Source organism: Heterodontus francisci, chromosome 20, assembly GCF_036365525.1.
Source record: "Heterodontus francisci isolate sHetFra1 chromosome 20, sHetFra1.hap1, whole genome shotgun sequence".
Classification (NCBI taxonomy): domain Eukaryota; kingdom Metazoa; phylum Chordata; class Chondrichthyes; order Heterodontiformes; family Heterodontidae; genus Heterodontus; species Heterodontus francisci.
In genome coordinates this window covers 66,477,310-66,498,481 of record NC_090390.1, presented here as the reverse complement: position 1 = coordinate 66,498,481, position 21,172 = coordinate 66,477,310, and the positions used below count along the sequence as shown (strand labels likewise).

Below are 21,172 nucleotides of genomic sequence, written 5' to 3'. Positions count from 1 at the left end.
TTAACTAGCTGTCATCATGGCTAAGTGAACAAATATGGTATGGTAATATGTGCCTGGTGTGGTATTGAGCCAGCCAAACCAGGATGGTCCTAGATTTAATCCCTTGCCTGTGCTAATTTAGTCAATCTCTGCCAGCGTAATGGTAGCCATATTACAATTGGCCTCAGCACCACTGGACTACAGAGAGGGAATCTTCATCAGGAGCACAGATTACAGAATCATCTCTATTACCTACAAGGAATTTACATGCACTTTTATTCCTTATGTAATATTGATTCTGAAAGTTTGCTGTTCACCTGGGTAACTGAAGTTTCTGTCAATGTATCAGAACCAAGTAAGGAACATATTTCCCGTACTGTGTATTCTATGTCCTGTTGATCATTCTCTTATCTTGTCATGTGTGAACCAATAATTTTACAACCTTACAGTACAGAAGGAGACCAATAAGCCCACTGTACCTTTGCTGGCTCTTTGAAAGAGCTTTCCAATTAATTCCACTTCCATACTCTTTTCCCGTAGCCTTGACATTTTCTCCCCTTCAAATATTTATCCAATTCCCTTTTGAAAGTTACTGTCGAATTTCATCACCCTTTCAGGCAGTGCATTCCAAGTAATAACAACTCGCTGTGTAAAAATATTTCTCCTCATCTAGGCCTGGGTCCTTCTGCCAATTACTTTAAATCTGTGAGTTCTGGTAACTGACCCTTCTGCCAGTAGAACCAGTTTCTTCTTATTTACTTTTTCAAAACCCTTCACGATATTGAACACCTCTATTAAATCATACTTTCGGAAGGATGTAAAGGTGTTGGAGCGTGTGCAGAAAATATTTAAGAAAATGATTCCAGGGATGAGGGACTTTAGTTGCAAGGATAGATTGCTGAAGCTGGGGCTCTTCTCTTTAGAGAAGAGAAGATTGAGAGGAGATTTGATAGAGGTGTTCAAAATCATTAAGGGGTCTTGACAGAGCAGGCAGAGAGAAACTGTTCTCATTGGTATAAAGGTTGAGAACCAGAAGACACTGATTTAAGCTGATTGGCAAAAGAAGCAACGTGACATGAATTTTTTTTTATGCAATGCATGGTTAGGATCTGGAATGCGGTGCTTGAAAGTGTGGTGGAGGCAGATTCAATTATGGCTTTCAAAAGGGAATTGGATAATTATCTGAAGAAAAAAGTTTGCAGAGCTATGGGGAAAAAGGCAGGGGAGTGGGACTAGCTGATTAGCTCTTAGAGAGCCGGCACAGACACAATGGGCTGAATGGCCTCCTTCTGTGCTGTAACCATTCTATGATTCCATGATTCTAAATCTCCCCTAACTCTTAAGGAGGGCAATCCCAGTTTCTCCAGTCTCTCCACCAAACTGATGTCCCTCATTCACGTCCCTTGGTATCATTCTAGTAAATCTCCTCTGCACCCCTCTCTGAGGCCTTGACATCCTTCCTAAAGTGTGGTGCCCAGAATTGGACACAATACTCCAGCTGAGGCCTAAACAGTGTTTATGAAAGGTTTGGCATAACTTCCTTGCTTTTATACTCTTTGCATCTTTTTATAAAGCCAAAGATCCCTTATGCTTTTTTTTAACAGCTTTATCAATTTATCATGCCAACTTCAAAGATTTCTGTGCATAAATCCCCAGGTTTCTCATTTCCTGCATCCCCTTTAAAATGGTACCATTTTCTTTATATTGCCTCTCCTCATTCTTCCTTCCAAAATGCTTCACTAAACATTACAAGTATCTCTATATCTGTGGGTCTTCACTCAATACTAATTCTTCCTTGGGTTTGAAACAAATCTTACTTTGCAAACAGGAAGATTATTTTCAACAGATTAATCCATTATTTTGTAAGACTTTGGGAGGACCGATTTTTCTAGTATAGGAAGGTCATTCTTTGAACCAGTGAAAATTCGATGGATATTATCCAATAATACTTTTTTCTAAAATCTCCTTTTCTCTAAGTTGCCATCTTCAGACCTCTTGTAATATTACCATCAAAATATTTAAAACAGGCATTTATCCTTGTGGCACAGGCGATTGTATCTTTTGTGTAAATTCCTCTGTCTTATTCCCTCGATCTTTCTCCCTTGCATTCATCAAATTAGCTTCCATGCCATTCAGCAATTCTCAATAGGATCCGGATACCATATGTTGCATATCAGCCACCTATGTTATAAAATAACAGTTTATTCTAGTTTTGGCAACTTAGGATGCAAAAAAATTGTAAAGTTGAACTAAAGTGGAAAATTTTGCAAAGCTAAAGTCCAAGTTTGTGCTCCAGTTCTGAAATTTGGGCATTTCTCTGCAGTAAATAAACCACCAACCTCTTCAATACCTGCCTGTTTCTAGGTAGCTATTATTCATACTTTCTCTTCAGTTACTTATTCTTTCACAGCGGAACTTCATTTGTCTACTTTGATCATAACACCAGCAATTTTATTATGTGCAACATCGATTTGGTATATATGAATATTTCAGCTTTGACCTCTGCAATCCAATTCAAGGTAATTCTGTGAGAGTAGTTTAGTTTAGTTTAGAGATACAGCACTGAAACAGGCCCTTCGGCCCACCGAGTCTGTGCCGACCATCAACCACCCATTTATACTAATGCTACACTAATCCCATATTCCTACCACATCCCCTCCAGTCCCTATATTTCCCGACCAACTACCTACACTAGGGGCAATTGCTAATGGCCAATTTACCTATCAACCTGCAAATCTTTGGCATGTGGGAGGAAACCGGAGCACCCGGAGGAAACCCACGCAAACACAGGGAGAACTTGCAAACTCCACACAGGCAGTACCCAGAATTGAACCCGGGTCACTGGAGCTGTGAGGCTGCGGTGCTAACCACTGCGCCACTGTGCCGCCCAGTGTAGTAGCAACTAGTCCAGTAATATTGGAATAAGCATAGTGCACGTTAGGCAACACGAAGTCAAAATCAGCTTGTTGTTTTTGCTATCAAATGGTTTTATACTTTTCTCTCCCAGCCAAATGGGTACTATTATCCAAGGTAAACAACTTGCTAAAAAACATTTTTTTGCTATCACATTTCTCTCACTTCATCCACAGTGATAATGGCAGGCTGCATTAACTTTTCAATTCCATCAAAATCTCCTGTAACGTGGGCTTATAACTTACTTTTGAGATGTTCCCTACTTTTTTTGATAAGACCATCCCTTGATATTTCATTCTATCCCTCTCATAATGAAGGTTGGAGCTATCTCTTGAGATGTGTAGTGCTGTCACCAATAGGGCAAGCAGGATCCAGGTTATGGAGTGCACAGGACTTAGGCCGGTTGGTTGCTGAATTCACTAACTTATCATGTAATGACATGGGAGCAGAGAGTGAGAACCATGACAAGCACTTTCCTCAGTAAAATATTTTTGTAAAATATGATTGGAGGCAGCAATGTGCTGATGTTCTTATTGTTTTATAACATGGGCGTACCTGGAAAAGTCCCTTCAGCCATTTTGGGCTATTCTTTTATAGGGCATTGTGCTTGTTAAATGATCAAATTAATTTTTTGCCTGTGTTAGTTCTTTTGGGCTAGATTTCATAGAGGCCTCGATGTCGGGATCCATGGCGGTGGGGGGGCGGCATGAAGATTGCCCCGGATGAGGCCCACCACAGACCTCGATGCCAGCAGAACCCATCCTGATATTGCCGGCAGTGGCAAGACCTCGTGGTGGCAACCACCCCCCACCACCCCACCTGCCACTCGGCGATGGGACCATAATTTAAATATTCAAATTCATTAACTTACCTGAGTTAATGACATTCCCGTCGCCTCCGAAAGTGCCGTTGCGATCTTCATCCCAGCGGCCGGCATTGCCGCACCTTCGGATCCCCATCTGCAGAAACAAGGCGCAACGCCTGTGGGGAGGGGGGGGAGGTAAGTTTCTCAGTGTGGGAGAGGGGGAGCAGGGTCAAACTATTGTGATTAGTGAAGGGGCTGGTGGGAAGGGGTAAAGTTGAAAGTTTGTGAACTTTGGGAGGGGGAAGGTCAGGTACACAAGTTAAGCATTTTTGGCAGGGAGAGGGGAAGGAATGAGTGTATTGTTAATACGGGGGTGGGAGAGGGACTGGAACCATTTATGTATTTTTTAAAATCAGTTTTATTAAACTTAATTAAATGTAAGGGCTGGAAGCCCTTTAAAAATGGCGCTGGCGCCCGCGCAGTGGCGGCAGACGCTGTTGCTGGGGAGGGCTCAACTGCCCCCTCCACGACATCGTAGGGGGGGGTGGGGGGAGGGTGCGGTCTGCCCCAACCATGTAAATGAGCCGCCACATATAATATCGTGGTGGCTCCGTGGAGTAAAGCCCGCGCATGTGGACCGCCATCTTTTACGGCAACATAAAATTCGGCCCTTTGTGTCTGTTTTTGCACTGATTTTCTTTTTGGCATATTGTATCTGTTTCTTGCAATTTTTGGGCAGCATCATACCTCTCATTTTGGGTGGTTGTCGATGGAATGTGGCAGCAACACACCTCTAATCATGGGCGTTCCTAGGTATATCACTATATTTACTGGCTCTGGAGGAGTAAGAGGAAGCTCTAAGGCAGAATGAACTTAGTTCATGAACTATACCTGCCCTTACCCAATTATCTGTGTGTAGAGACCAAGGAGCACTTCCCTTAGCTTGTTAGAGATGATTTATCTTATGAGGCTATGGTTCATGAAACAGTGACAGCAATATGCAGTTTTCTACAGCCAGACCTTCAAACTAGTCCCAGCACAAGGATGACATGGTCAGTGCCTGTTGAGATGAAGGCAACTGTGAAGTTTTGCTCCACTGTTTGCTTCTAAACAACCATAGGGGATAGCTGTCAAATCTCACACTAGAAATGCCAGAGGCATCAAACAGGTGAAGATTTTTTTGCCAGGACAAACTCCAACCTTAATTTCTCCATGGAAACCAGCTAGCAGCACAAAACAGGGGAGGTTTCACCAAAGTTATTGATGGCATGCACATGTCCAAAAAGACCCAACAAATTCACAAAATCTACCCTAACCAGATGAGTGCTCTGGATAATCCTGTCTCATCCTTTTTAAATGGCAAAATTTCAGTATAAATGTTAGTCAGAATGTGAGCAGCACATTGCATTGACTGAGCATAGTGTTCTCATCTAAGTGCCTCAAAGACCTAGAGCAGTATAGACATTGCTTTTTATTCTACTGCTCCACTGGTGTATCTGCAGGAATCATCATAGAATCTTACAGCAAAGAAGGAGCTGTCCAATTAGTCACGCACCCCTGCTCTTTTCCCATAGACTTGCAAATTTTTCCTTTTCAAGCATATATCCAATGCTCTTTTGAAAGTACCCACTCAGTCTGCTTCCACAACCACCAAGAATACTTGCTGCTTTTTAATGTGCATTTGATCTTCAAGTTAAATTTAAAGACTTTGACAAATGGCAAGTTATAGTAAAGAATTTTGTAAAAATGTGTTACATATTAAGAGGCGGGTAAAATACTCCTGGTACCAATGCAGTGATCAGCCTCAACACGTTTGTTGTACGATATGCTAGTAATGCAACCAGCCAACCAAATCATTTCTTTCTCTAGTTCTATGGCCGATTGCTAGGTAGACATCCCATTATGGGGAGCAAATTAAACTGACTCCATTTAACCTGCTTCTTCAGAGTTGTACTTTTCAAGTAAATCATCACGCTTGAGTGGACAGATGCAATTAGGTCAATGGCAATGAAAGGGGAACAATCAGGAAGGAAGAATGCAGTAATACTAGAAGTATTTAGAAAATATTTTGAATTATCCTAAAGACACATTAGAGATCTCATTCAAAAGTTCGGCATTGTACGTTTGCCTCTGCACTAATCACAGCCTCCACCATCACAAATATCATGCAACAAGATGAAATCAAATTTCATTACAAACTACTGAATCATGTCACTTTCTGTATGATTAAATAGCACCCCAAGCATGCAAAAGAGCATAAGTTTAAAGAAATCATGCGATGTACAATTTTTTTGTAATAGGTGCAGAACCCATAGGTTCGAAGGGGAACAGTTGCTTGGATGCCGCCAAAGCCTGCAATCTAAATGACAACTGCAAAAAATTCCGATCGATGTACATCTCGCCCTGCACAGCCCGTGTTTCTGCATCAGAGATCTGCAACCGGAGAAAATGCCACAGAGCCCTGCGACAATTCTTTGACCGTGTTCCAGCAAAATACACCTATGGAATGCTGTTCTGCTCCTGCAGGGATACGGCTTGCTCAGAACGGAGACGACAGACGATTGTGCCTATTTGCTCTTACCAGGACAAAGAAAAGCCAAATTGCTTGTCTTTGGCTGATATGTGCAAGACAAATTACATCTGCAGGTAAGATACTAGTTGGCAGAGAAGTGATTAATGAGAATGCAGAAAGAACTTTATAGCTGCTGAAATTGCCAGGATTCTGTTTCAGAATTTCCACCAGGGTATTGGGCAACTGGGAAAACCTGACAGCTAGAGCTAAATAATAAAAGTCTGTTTCTCACTTGCTAGTTCCAGTGGAATAGCTGATAACTGAAATGAATTATCCAGAGGTTTAAACCAGACATAGAGGAATATGAACTGCAGTCTGTGGGAAAAGCTAAAAATTGTATATGTTCCATGTAGCCTAGCTCCTGTTGCATAATTCTGCTTTACTCTATGGGCTTTATTAGAATTTTCATTGTCCTCAATTATATATTTCATATATAAACATTACACATGTGGAATAATTCCTTCATGTCTGCATTTCATGCACCACTAAGGAATAATAGCATAAACTATGTGTGTTGATCATTTGTTCCCATTTGGGTTCTTCACTACTCTGCTTCCTCATTCAGATGTTCTTTTATAGCCATTCTGTGAAGAAAGATTTCCTCTGGTTACTAAGTGTTAGCAAAATCATAAATGATTTTTTTCTGAATGCATTAGTCACCACATATAATGACCAGAGCAATTATTTCTACTTTGGCTGTGCAGCAGGTAATATTCTTCTGCACCATTCCTGTCAGACCGATCTCCCATAAAATGGAGCAGTCTGCAGTTGCACAGTGCTTTGTTTAGCAGCCTGGGTAATAACTTGCCAATTAAGGGCAAGTGACTTGTTAGTGGAAGATGATGTTCAAATCTTTGAGAGGGTGAAATTCAAATTCAGCTGGGGTGCAAAATGGACGATAGGAAATTAGCCACCTGTTATAAATGCAGTCCAATTGTTCCTTTCCATGAGTTACCAGTGGTTCAGATACCTACTGGAATGCTCCTCTGGGATGGTTTTAATCCCTAATTCACCATGTCCGCAGAATTGGGCATCAAACTAGTTAACGGGTTTTTCTCATTATTCTATTATGCAAGAAAACTTGATAACTCACTCTCACCTGTGTTATTCATGTCTTATGTCATTTGTGAAGGAACAATAACATTGTGCAATCACCGTTGCGATATTCTATACATATGGTTATGGAAGTAACTTCATTGGACTATCAATAATTTCTTAGTGTTCAAGAGTTCTTTACTGGTTTCTTTCACAAGCAATTAACTTGTGCTGGTCCACTAGTAAAGGTAATCAGCACAAGATATACAGTAATACTTCTGGAGACTAGGTGATGCAGTGAATTATAACACTGGCTTGGACTTCCAATGGACCTTCAGCCCCGTTTTAATGAATGTAAATCTGTCCGTGAACTGTGAGGATCCTAAGCAAAAACAGTATAATAATCTTAGCCACGTTTTGAGGACAAGTGTGTGTGACACAATACAGCCAAAAATGTGACACTAAAGTGCCATACATAGATGTCTCAAGAATAGTTGATGTGGGAATTGAATTGAAACCATCATGCTAGAGCAATTGGAGGTATTCTTTGGAGATTGGGACAATGTGGAAAGTCCTTTATTTTGATTTATACAGTGTTTATGATGTACCTGATGTGGGAGTGCTTGATGGTGACACTGAGTGCAGACAGTGGGAAATCTTATATTCCTCAGTTCTGATAGTCCATGAATTGTGAACACAAAACACATTTTTTTTGAAAAAAAAACTAACCAGGCAGAAACTAATCAGGCTGTTATGTGAGGCAAGGAAGTAGCAGGGGCTCTGACACAAATTTTTAAATCCTCTCTGGCCACAGGAGAGGTGCCAGAGGACTGGAGGACAGTGAATGTGGTACCATTATTCAAGAAGGGCAGCAGGGATAAACCAGATAACTACAGGCCGGTGAGTCTAACATCAGTGGTAGGGAAACTATTGGAAAAAATTCTGAGGGACAGGATTAATCTCCACTTGGAGAGGCAGGGATTAATCAGAGATAGTCAGCATGGCTTTGGCAGGAGGAGATTGTGTCGAACTAACTTGATTGAATTTTTCAGAGGCGGTGACTGGATGTGTAGATGAGGTTAAAGCAGTTGATGTAGTCTACATGGACTTCAGTAAGACTTTTGATAAGATCCCGCATAGGAGATTGGTTAAGAAGGTAAGAGCCCATGGGATCCAGGGCAATTTGGCAAATTGGATCCAAAATTGGCTTAATGGCAGGAGGCAGAGGGTGATGGTCAAGGGTTGTTTTTGCAAGTGGAAGCCTGTGACCAGTGGTGTACCACAGGGATCGTGCTGGGACCCTTGCTGTTTGTAGTGTACATTAATGATTTAGACATGAATATAGGAGGTATGATCAGTAAGTTTGCAGATGACACGAAAATTGGTGGTGTCATACATGGTGAGGAGGAAAGTCTTAGATTACAGGACGATATAGATGGGCTGGTAAGATGGGCAGAGCAGTGGCAAATGGAATTTAATCCTGAGAAGTGTGAGGTGATGCATTTTAGGAGGACTAACAAGGACTAACGAGTATACAATAGATGGAAGGACCCTAGGAAGTACAGAGGGTCAGAGGGACTTTGGTGTACTTGTCCATTGATCACTGAAGGCAGCAGCACAAGTAGATAAGATGGTTAGGAAGGCATATGGGATACTTGCCTTTATTAGCTGAGGCATAGAATAAAAGAGCAGAGAGGTTATGATGGAGCTGCATAAAACACTCGTTAGGCCACAGCTGGAGTACTGTGTACAGTTCTGGGCACCACACTATAGGAAGGATGTGATTGCACTGGAGAGGGTGCAGAGGAGATTCACCAGGATGTTGCCTGGGCTGGAGCATTTCAGCTATGAAGAGAGACTGAAAAAGATAGGGTTGTTTTCCTTAGAGCAGAGAAGGCTGAGGGGGGACCTGACTGAGTTATACACATTTATGTGGGGCATTGATAGGTTAGATAGGAAGAAACTTTCTCCCTTAGCGGAGGGGTCAATAACCAGGGGGCATAGATATAAGGTAAGGGGGGATTTGAGGAAAAAATCTTTCACCCAGATGGTGGTTGGAATCTGGAACGCACTGCCTGAAGAGGTGGTAGAGGCAGGAACCCTCACAACATTTAAGAACTATTTAGATGCAAGGCTATGGGCCAAGTGCTGGAAAATGGGATTAGAATAGTTAGGTGCTTGATGGCTGGCACAGACACAATAGGCCAAAAGGCCTGTTTCTGTGCTGTATAACTCTATGAAAAGTCCACTTACCTAAATGCCTCTCCAGAAAGTGCAGGAAGGACTTTATATTGCTGCAGGAGTTCCTCAGAGCAGTGTCCTAGGCTCAACCATCTTCAACTGCTTCATTAATGATCTTTCCTCCAATATAAGCTCAGAAGTGGGGATCTTCGCTGACGATTGTACAATCTTCAGTACCATTCGCAACTTCTCAGATAATGAAACAGTCTGTGCCCGCATGCAGCAAGACCTGGACAACATTCAGGCTTCGGCTGACAAGTGGCAAGTAATATTCGTACCACACAAATGCCAGGCAATGATCATCTCCAACAAGAAAGAATCTAGCCATATCCCGTGACGTTCAACACCATAACCTTTGCTGGAACCCCCACCATCAACTTGGGGGTTCTCATTGACCAGAAACTGAACTGGACCAGCCATATAAATACTGTGGCTACAAAAGCAGGTCAAAGGCTGGGAATTCTGCAGTGAGTAACTCATCTCCTGACTCTCCAAATCCTGTCCATCATCTACAAGGCACAAGTCAGGAGTGCAGCTCCAACGACACACTAGAGGTTCAACACCATACAAGACAAAGCAGCCCACTTGATCAGCAACCCATCCACCACCTTAAACATTCACTCCCTCCACCACTGGCGCACAGTGGTAGCACTGCAGCAACTCGCCAAATCTCCTTTGACAGAACCTTACAAACTTGCGACCCCTACCACCTAGAAGGACAAAGGCAGTGGACTCATGAGAACACCAGAACCTGCAAGTTTCCCTCCAAGTCACTCACCATCCTAACTTGGAACTGCATCTCCGTTCCTTCACTGTAGCTGGGTCAAAAACCTGGAACTCAATGCCGAACAGCACTGTGAGTGTACCTACACTATGTAGACTGAAGTGGTTCAAGAAGGTGGCTCACCACCACCTTCTCAAGGACAATTAGGAATGAGCAACAATTGCTGGCCTTGCCAGTGATGCTCACATCCCAAGAATGAATTTTTTTAAAAATCACCTGCTTTGAACCCCATAAAGATAGCAAAGCTGGATTTCCTACTGGCTTGCTCAGCAGTGCAATGTCAGCATGACAGGACTTCCAACTGCTCCATGCCTGCATCTATAATGCCTGCTTTTTTGCTAGCATGAAGCTCATTTAAAAGTAATTTGGTAGGCACCCAGCAAAAATCCTGCCTGCATTGAGGGGAGGGAAAGGACCTGCTGCTGCAAACCTCCGGAGCTTGCAACAGCATTATCTGGCTCCACAATTGATCACACTCCCTTCAGAGCATCTAAAATTCATGACTTTTAAAACCTCCTCCTGCACACAGCATGACATTTTGGACAGATTACATCCTAAACATCTCCTCTAGCAGGAAATCCCTGCGCACTGGGTTATGTTGTTAAGTCAGCGCAACTCCAGAGGAAAGTCTGCCTCGGTGCTTCCATGCATTTATTAAGCAGGTCCAGCAAAATATACTGGTAATTAAAATCAGTTTCTTGTCAGAAAAACTAAAGGATCACTGATAACTGCCAGCATAAATGTCACTCTTTTCTAAATCCAAAGTTTGAACGTTTTACAAGATACCACCGGATGTTCTGTGCTATTGTTCACAGTGGGAGTTATATAATATACTGTTTTATAATAATAGAAGCACTATAGCAATTCACTATGTATTATTCTGCTGCTAAGGTGAAACTGCTAATCATCTTTGGATACTTTTGACACTTTGAGGTGTGACAGCTGGAACATGACTGACTCAAGCTGGAAGCAAGACTTTTTTTATACACAATAAATAGAGATTAGATTATTAGATTATAATAATCTAATCTCTATTTATTGTGTATAAAAAAAGTCTTGCTTCCAGCTTGAGTTATTTGGTTTCCTGTGGCAAGGCTTGTTTTTAGTCATTATTTGTATTGTTTGGAAACACCTTATTAATTTTTTTTCCTTTGGAGACAATAATAGTTTTGTCATCAGTTTTGTGAACCAGATACTGCCAATGCCTTAAAATGGAACTTGCATCTCTGGAACTGTGCACATCAATATAACTGTGAAAATGTCTGCCTGTGCTCACCATATCTTCTGCCTTTAACAGAGCTGAACGCTGGGTCTGGTAAGCAGTCTCTATACTTGTGAGGTAACAAGATAATTTAAAACAAAAACAGAGTAAAATCTCCAATCTCTGGATAGCTTCATCATTGCAAAATTTATATTCTTGATGGTGATGCAGAATTTATACAATATATTTGGCCTCACAAATAGAACATAGAACATTACAGCGCAGTACAGGCCCTTCGGCCCTCGATGTTGCGCCGACCTGTGAAACCATCTGACCTAAACTATTCCATTTTCATCCATATGTCTATCCAATGACCACTTAAATGCCCTTAAAGTTGGCGAGTCTACGACTGTTCCACGCCCCTACTACTCTCTGAGTAAAGAAACTACCTCTGACATCTGTCCTATATCTATCACCCCTCAACTTAAAGCTATGTCCCCTCGTGTTTGCCATCACCATCCGAGGAAAAAGACTCTCACATGCTGCAGCTGTACAAAACTCTGTTGCGGCCGCAGCTGTACAAAACTCTGTTGCGGCCGCAGCTGGAGTATTGCGTGCAGTTCTGGTCACCGCATTATAGGAAAGATGTGGAAGCTTTGGAAAGGGTGCAGAGGTGATTTACTCGGATGTTGCCTGGTATGGAGGGAAGGTCTTATGAGGAAAGGCTGAGGAACTTGAGGTTGTTTTTGTTAGAGAGAAGGAAGAGGAGAGGTGACTTAATAGAGACATATAAGATAATCAGAGGGTTAGATAGGGTGGATAGTGAGAGTCTTTTTCCTCGGATGGTGATGGCAAACACGAGGGGACATAGCTTTAAGTTGAGGGGTGATAGATATAGGACAGATAAATGGTACGACACAACCAGTCTGATATATATGCCAACAGTATGCACTTCTGGATTATGTCAGGCTCCATTCCTCTACTCACCAACAAGTATGCAGATTAGAATTTAAAATTAGAAAAGTGAGAGAAGCATTTTACTGCTCCATTGATTTCATCCTATGTTTTAATTGTTGGTAAATCTGCTAACCAATCACCTGGAATATAGGGACAGGAGTAGTCTTTTCAGCCTCTTGAGCCTCTTCTGCACCTCAACTCTATTTGCCAGCCTTCCTTCCATATCCCTTGATACCCTTACACAATGAAAATATATCGATCGCAGTCTTGAAGATTTCAATTGACCGAGAAACCATACCTTTTGGGGAAACAAGTTCCATAGTTAATCAATGCTTTGTGTAAAATAAGTGTTTCCTGTTATCATTCCTAATTGACCTAGCTCTAATTTTAAGAACATGCCACTTTGTTTTAGATTCCCTCATCAAAGGAAGTAGTTTTGGTACATTTACCTATTGAATCCATTAATCATTTTAAATAACTCAATTAGATCACTCCTCAACTGCCTAGCCCCAAGGGAACACAAGCCAAGTTTATGCGACTTGGCCTCATAATCTAATTCCTTAAATCCTGGTATAATTCTGGTGAATCTGTGCTGGACACCTTCCAAGACCAATATATCTTTCCTTGTATTCATGCCCAAAACTGAACACTGTACTCCAGATGGGGTCTGACCAAGATTCAGTATACTAAAGTATCACTTCCTCACTTTTGAATTCCAGAGCCCACCCCACCACCACCGCCCCCCACCCCCCACTTTTTGAGCCTGTGTACTAGCTTTTAGTGATTTGTGTACAGGGATACCTAAATCCCTTTGCTTTCCCGGAGTACTTAATCTTTCACCGTTAAGAAAATATTCTGATATGTCTTTCTCAGACCCAAATTGGAAGACCTTACGCTTCCCTGATTGGAACTTCATCTGCCATAGCTGGCCCACTCACTTAGTCTATCTATATCTCTTTGTACTGACAAGATACTCAAAACAATTGACCAACAGTATTCTATTGGAACTGAGCCAGAGCTTGATAGCAAAGAGACAGTAGAAAATGATGGCGAGGTTTCAACTTTTAAATCATCTTTTTTGTGCATCCCAAGGACATTTGAACATACAGCTCAAAGCTATGTCTAAGATGAAAAGAGGAAAGGTGCCTTTAAAAGAAAACTTGATAGTGTGGAAAACTCTGCTGGCTTTGGAAAAGAAGTGAGGACATGGTGCATAAATCTGCAGACCTATCTCCAGTTCTGCTGCTCTGCCCTTTTGTTACATCATTACCTCCAATGTTAAACGCCAGCAGCAAAACTGTTATATTACTCTCTCAAAAATCAGGCACTGCACTTGTTACCAACAGGAAAATGTAATCCAGAGAAATTAAAGTATTAGTTGTTTCAAAAACTCAAATCTGTGGCACTGAACCATGGTTCTAGTTTGGCAGGGGGATGGGGACCTGAGGATAGACTCAGTTGGGACAAAATCAGAAACAAAAATAGAAGGCAGAAAATTAATGGATGAGTCTGGAAGGCAGAGGAAACAAAGGTTAGAAAATTTAAAAAATGAGTTTGGCAGTGCTCAAGGGTATCGACTTCAATGCAAGGAGTATAGCAAATAAAGTAGATGAGCTGAGGGAACAAATAGACACGTGGCAGTATGATATCATAGCTATTACAGAAATATAGCTTAAGGAGGGACAGGAATGGCTGCTCAACGTTCTTGGTTACAGGGGACGCGATAGGGAGGGGGAGAAAAAGAGGGGGAATGACAATTTTGGTCAAAGAAACAATTACAGCTGTGACGAGGGATGATATGATGGAAGGTTCATCAAATGAGGCCATATGGATCAAGCTAAGGAATAAAAAAGGGGCAATAACACCGTTGGGAGTGTACTATAGACCACCAAACAGTCAGAGGAGATAGAAAAGCAGATATGTAGTCTGCAAATCTCTGAGAAGTGCAAAAACAATAGAGCAATAATAGTTGGGCATTTTAACTATCCTGCTGTAACTGGGATAGTTTTAGTGTGAAAGGAATTGAGGGAGCAGAATTCTTGAGGTGCATGCAGGAGAACTTTTTTGGCCAGTCTGTAGCAAGTCCAATAACAGAGGACACAGTTTCAGACTTAGTTTTAGGAAATGAAGATGGGCAGATGGAAGGAGTGGCAGTGGGAGAGCATTTTGCAGGTAGTGATCATAATTCAGTCAGTTTTAATATAATTATGGAAAAAGACAAGGATAGGACAGGAATTAGAGGGCATGATTTTAAAGCCCCTCTGCCGTCGGGAATTGTGAGGGCAGGGCAATGAAGATCATTACAGCGGAGGCCCGCCACTGGCCCCAACAGCGGCAGGCCCCGTGCCGATCTCAGTGACGATGGCAAAGCCTCGTGGTGGCCGCCCCGCCACTCGGCGACGGGACCCCCATTTCAATATGTAAATTAATTAACATACCTGATTTAATGAAGGTCTCGTTGCCTCCTTCATCGACACACCAATCTTCATTTGAGCAGCCGACAATGCTGCGTCTTCAAATCCCCGTTCGAAGAAATGTAGCGCGACACCTGTGGAGAGGGGGGAGGAGGTTTTTTTCTCTGTGCGGGAGGGGGGAGCAGGGTGACAATGCTGCGGATTGGTCAGGGGGTGGGGGTTGGGAAGGGCTAGAAGACAAAGATGCCAAACTTTGGGGGGTGGGGGGTGGGGAAGGTCAAATTTTCAATATAGGAATTCCAGAGGAGTAAAGGGCAGGAATATTTTGAAATGACATGGGGTGGTGGGGGGGGGGGGAATGCATGGAAAGGTCATTTAATTGTTTTTTTACAAAACTTTAACTTACCTGGCCCTTTAAATTTTAAACGTCCATTGAGGGCTGTAAGGTGTTTAAAAATGGCACCAGCGCCTGCGCATTGGCGCCAGATGCCGTTGCCAGCGATGGCTGGCCCACCCGCTCCACGTCATCATGGGGGGCGGGTGCGTGTCCATGCAAATAAACCACCGCATTTGAAATCGCGGCGGCTCCGTGACGTGGTGCACGTTTGCACAGGCCGCATTTTTTCACGTCCACCGCCTACTTCGGCGGTGGAGTCTTAAAATGCAGCCCAGAGTTCTCAATTTTACTAAGCTGAGGAGTGATTTAGCGAAAGTGGACTGGAAACAGCTACTTGAAGGTAAATCAGTGTCAGAACAGTGGGAGTCTTTCAAAGGGGAGATTCAAGTTGTTCAGAGTAAACATGCTCCCACAAAGAAAAAGGGTGAGGTGGCTAAATCTAGAGCCCCATGGATATCAAGGAGTTTACAGGGTAAGATAAGGCAGAGAAAGAAAGCTTATGTCCGACATTGAGAACTCAATACTACAGAAAGCCAAGAGGAATATAGAAAGTGAAAGGGAGAAATCAAAAGGGAAATTAGGAAAGCTAAGAGAGAGCATGAAAGAATATTGGCAAGCAAAATCAAGGTGAACCCAAAGATGTTTTATCAATATATTAAGAGTAAGATGATAACTAAGGAAAGAGTAGGGCCCATAAAACTCCAAAAAGGTAGCTTATGTGTAGGAGCGGAAGATATTGGTATGGTTCTTAATGAATACTTTGCATCTGTCTTCACAAAAGAGGGGGACGATGCTGATATTGCAGTTAAGAAAGAGGGGTGTGACGTATTGGATGTGATAAACACAGGGAGAGAGGAAGTATTAATGGGATTCGCATCTTTGAAAGTTGATAAATCATCAGGGCCTGATGAAATGTAGCCCAAGCTGTTAAAAGAAGCAAGAGAGGAAATAGTGAAAGGTCTGACTATCATTTTCCAGTCCTCACTTGATACAGGTGTGGTGCCGGAGGATTGGAGGACTGCTAACATTGTACCTTTGTTTCAAAAGGGAGCGAGGGATAGACTGAATAACTACAGGCCAGTCAATCTAACCTCAGTAGTGGGCAAATTATTGGAATCAATTCTGAGAGACAGGATAAACTGTCACTTAGAAAAGCACAGATTAATCAAGGATAGTCAGCATGGATTTGTTAAGGGAACATTTTGTCTGATCAATTTGATCGAATTTTTTGAAGAAGTAACCAGGAAGATTGATGAGGGTAGTGCAGTTGATGTGGTCCACATGTATTTTAGCAAGGGTTTTGACAAGGTCCCAACTGGCAAACTGGTTAAAAAAAATAAAAGCCCAAAGGGTAATTGTTGATGGGTGTTTTTACGACTAGAGGGCTGTTTCCAGTACTGGGTCCCCTGCTTTTTGTGGTATATGTTAATGATTTGGACATAAATGTAGGGGGAAGAAGTTTGCAGACGACACAAAGATTGGTTGTGTGGTAGGTAGCGAAGATGATAGCTGTCAGCTACAGGAAGATATTGATGGACTGATCAGGTGGATAGAAAAGTGGAAAATGGAATTCAACCCAGAGAAGTATGGGGAGGTCAAACAAGGCAAAGGAATACATGATTAATGGGAGAATACCGAGAGGTGTAGAGGAAGTGAGGAACCTTAGAGAGAATGTCCACAGATCCCTGAAGTTAGGACAGGTCAATAAGGTGGTTAAGAGGCATATGGAATCCTTTCCATTATTAGCTGAGGTATAGAATATAAGAGCAGGGAGGTTATGCTGGAACTGTATAAATCTGAAATCTCATGGCATCAGGCCAAACATGGGCAAGGTGACCTCCGACTGATTACCACCTACCGCCCTCCCTCAGCTGATGAGTCAGTACTCCTCCATGTTGAACACCATTTGGAGGAAGCACTGAGGGTGGCAAGGGCACAAAATGTACTCTGGGTGGGGGACTTCAATGTCCATCACCAAGAGTGTCTCGGTAGCACCACTACTGACCGAGCTGGCCGAGTCCTAAAGGACATAGCTGCTAGACTGGGTCTGTGGCAGGTGGTGGGGGAACCAACACAAGGAAAAAACATATTTGACCTTGTCCTCACCAATCTGCCTGCCGCAGATGCTTCTGTCCATGAGTGTATTGGTAAGAGTGACCACTGCACAGTCCTTGTGGAGACGAAGTCCCGCCTTCACATTGAGGGATACCGTCCATCGTGTTGTGTGGCACTATCACCGTGCTAAATGGGATAGATTTCGAACAGATCGAGCAATGCAAAACTGGGCATCCATGAGGCGCTGTGGGTCATCAGCAGCAGCAGAATTGTACTCAACCACAATCTGTAACCTCATGGCCCGGCATATTCCCCACTCTACCATTACCATCAAGCCAGGAGACCAACCTTGGTTCAATGAAGCATGCAGGAGGGCATGCCAGGAGCAGCATCAGGCATAACTCAAAATGAGGTGTCAACCTGGTGAAACTACAACCCAGGACTACTGGCATGCCAAATTGCATAAGCAGCATGCAATAGACAGAGCTAAGCGATCCTAGAACCAACAGATCAGATCTAAGCTCTGCAGTCCTGCCACATCCAGTCATGAATGGTGGTGGACAATTAAACGACAAACTGGAGGAGGTGGTTCCACAAATATCCCCATCCTCAATGATGGAGGAAGCCCAGCACATCAGTGCAAAATTTAAGGCAGAAGCATTTGCTGCAACAATCTTCAGCCAGAAGTGCCGAGTTGATGATCCATCTCGGCCCCCTCCTGAAGTTCCCAGCATTACAGATGCCAGGCTTCAGCCAATTCGATTCACTCTGCATGATATCAAGAAACGACTGAAGGCACTGGATACTGCAAAGGCTCTGGGTCCTGACAATATTCCGGCAATAGTACTGAAGACCTGTGCTCCAGAACTTGCCGCACTCCTAGCCAAGCTGTTCCAGTATAGCTACAACACTGGCATCTACCCGGCAATGTGGAAAATTGCCCAGGTATGTCCTGTGCACAAAAAGCAGGACAAGTCCAACCCGGCCAAGTACCGCCCCATCAGTCTACTCTCAGTCATCAGTAAAGTGATGGAAGGTGTTATCAACAGTGCCATCAAGCAGCACTTGCTTAGCGATAACCTGCTCAGTGATGCTCAGTTTGGGTTCCGCCAGGGCCACTCAGCCCCTGACCTCATCACAGCCTTGGTTCAAACATGGACAAAACAGCTGAACTCAAGAGGTGAGGTGATAGTGACTGCCCTTGACATCAAGGCAGCATTTGACCGAGTATGGCATCAAGGAGCCCTAGCAAAACTGAAGTCAATGGGAATCAGGGGGAAAACTCTCTGCTGGTTGGAGTCATACCTAGCGCAAAGGAAGATGACTGTGGTTGTTGGAGGTCAATCATCTCAGCTCCAGGACATCACTGCAGGAGTTCCTCAGAGTAGTGCCCTAGGCCCAACCATCTTCAGCTGCTTTATCAATGACCTTCCTTCAATCATAAGGTCAGAAGTGGGGATGTTCGCTGATGATTGCACAATGTTCAGCACCATTCCCAACTCCTCAAATACTGAAACAGTCCGTGTAGAAATGCAGCAACACTTGGACAATATCCAGGCTTGGGCTGATAAGTGGCAAGTAACATTTGCACCACACAAGTGCCAGGCAATGACCATCTCCAACAAGAGAGAATCTAACCATCTCCCCTTGACATTCAATGGCATTACCATTGCTGAATCCCCCACTATCAAAATTCCTGGGGGTTACCATTGACCATAAACTGAACTGGAGTAGTCATATAAACACCGTGGCTACAAGAGCAGGTCAGAGGCTAGGAATCCTGCGGCGAGTAACTCACCTCCTGACTCCCCAAAGCCTGTCCACCATCTACAAGGCACAAGTCAGGAGTGTGATGAAATACTCTCCACTTGCCTGGATGGGTGCAGCTCCAATAACACTCAAGAAGCTCGACACCATCCAGAACAAAGCAGCCCGTTTGGTTGGCACACCATCCACAAACATTCACTCCCTCCACCACCGACACACAGTGGCAGCAGTGTGTACCATCTACAAGATGCACTGCAGCAACGCACCAAGGCTCCTTCGACAGCACCTTCCAAATCCACGACCTCTACCACCTCGAAGGACAAGAGCAGAAGATGTATGGGAACATCACCACCTGCAAGTTCCCATTCAAGTCACACACCATCCTGACTTGGAACTATATCGCTGTTCCTTCACTATTCCCGGGTCAAAATCCTGGAACTCCCTTCCTAACAGGACGGTGGGTGTACCTACCTCACATGGACTGCAGCGGTTCAAGAAGGCAGCTCACCACCACCTTCTCAAGGGCAATTAGGAATGGGCTATAAATGCTGGCATAGCCAGTGACGCCCACATCCCATGAATGAATTTTAAAAAATAATTGGTTAGGCCACAACTTGAGTTCTGTGTGCAGTTCTGGTCACGTCATTACAAAAAGGATGTAATTGCATTGGAGTGGGTATAGAGGAGATTTGGAAGGATGTTGCCAGGACTGGAAAAATGCAGCTATGAGGAAAGATTGGGTAGGCTGGGGTTGTTCTCCTTGGAACAGAGAAGGCCGAGGGGAGATCTACTTGAAATGTACAAAATTGTGAGGGGCCTCGATACAGTGGATGTGAAGGACCTATTTACCTTAGCAGAGCGTTCAGTAACTAGGGGGCATAGATTTAACGTGACTGGTAGAAAGATTAGAGGGGAGATGAGGGAAAACATTTTCACCCAGAGTGTGGAGGGGGTCTGGAACTCACTGCCTGAAAAGGTAGTTGAGGCAGAAACCCTCAACTCATTCAAAAGGTATCTGGATATGCATCTCAAGTGCCGTAACCTGCAGGGCTACGGACCAAATTCTGGAAGTTGGATTACACTGGGTGGCTTGTTTTTTGGCTGGTGCAGACATGATGGGCCGTGTGGCCTCTTTCTGTGCCATAAACTTTCTATGATTCTATGACATCCAACCAACAAAAGCAAGCATGCAAAGCAAAAAATAAATGTGAGTTAAAAAGCGGGGTTTGGGGGCGGGGGCGGGGTTGGTGTGGAAACAATGTGATACAGTTCTCAAAACTTCTTTTTTATAAAGAAATTATATATTCCATGAACCCGTGTCATATATTTGTAGAGTCGTTGAAGTTGGGACTGATTTACGCGCTTGCTGTATAATATCTTCTGATAGAGTATCCTTCATATAAACACTCCTTGTTAACATAGCTAGATGAGATTTTATTCCATCTGGTTGGCGTGAAGTAAACATTTATGATGATGTTGAAATGCATGCGTAATCTGATGTCTGTCAGCATGTTCTTGACATGAATGTATACTTTGACATTTTTACGGCTTTACTTCTGCCAGCTGGCTTCACTTTGACTGATACAGTCTTTGTTGGCAATGACTAGGCTAAAGTAAGTTATCACAAAACACATATAAAAACGACCCCACTGATTGAATTAAAATCTTGGATGACAGTAGAAAGAAATGTCTGATTATCACGGTGTATTCCATATATTTGCAATGGCTGTTTCACATATTCACTCTCCTGATTCCCTGTGAACAGGGAATCAAAGCAGATTGAGTTAATCTGAATGCAGTTGATTTGAGTGCTGAGTCCATTTGCCATGTAACAGAACTAATGTAGTCATGTTACTGCTCCTGACAAGTCATTGTGGAGCCTAACCAAAGATTTGGTCTATGTAACACATCAAACTGCTACTATGAGAATTGAAATTCTTATTATTGAGGCAGGAAATTATAATTCTGCAAGTGGTTTTTGTTACAATAATATGGTGGTACTGTGGAACTGAAGGAACCATTTCAAAACTAAACATATTAATTCCTTCATAC

At 43.1% G+C, this 21,172-nt stretch overlaps 1 protein-coding gene across 1 annotated transcript in view; it reads left to right on the top strand.

Moving 5' to 3' along the window:
• gfra1b (gdnf family receptor alpha 1b) overlaps positions 1-21,172 on the top strand; it is a 248,195-nt gene that overhangs the window by 179,730 nt on the left and 47,293 nt on the right. Inside the window, exon 4 of the mRNA XM_068052971.1 lies at positions 5,998-6,343. Coding sequence (XP_067909072.1) covers positions 5,998-6,343 — 346 coding nt within the window. The remainder of the gene's footprint in view (positions 1-5,997; positions 6,344-21,172) is intronic.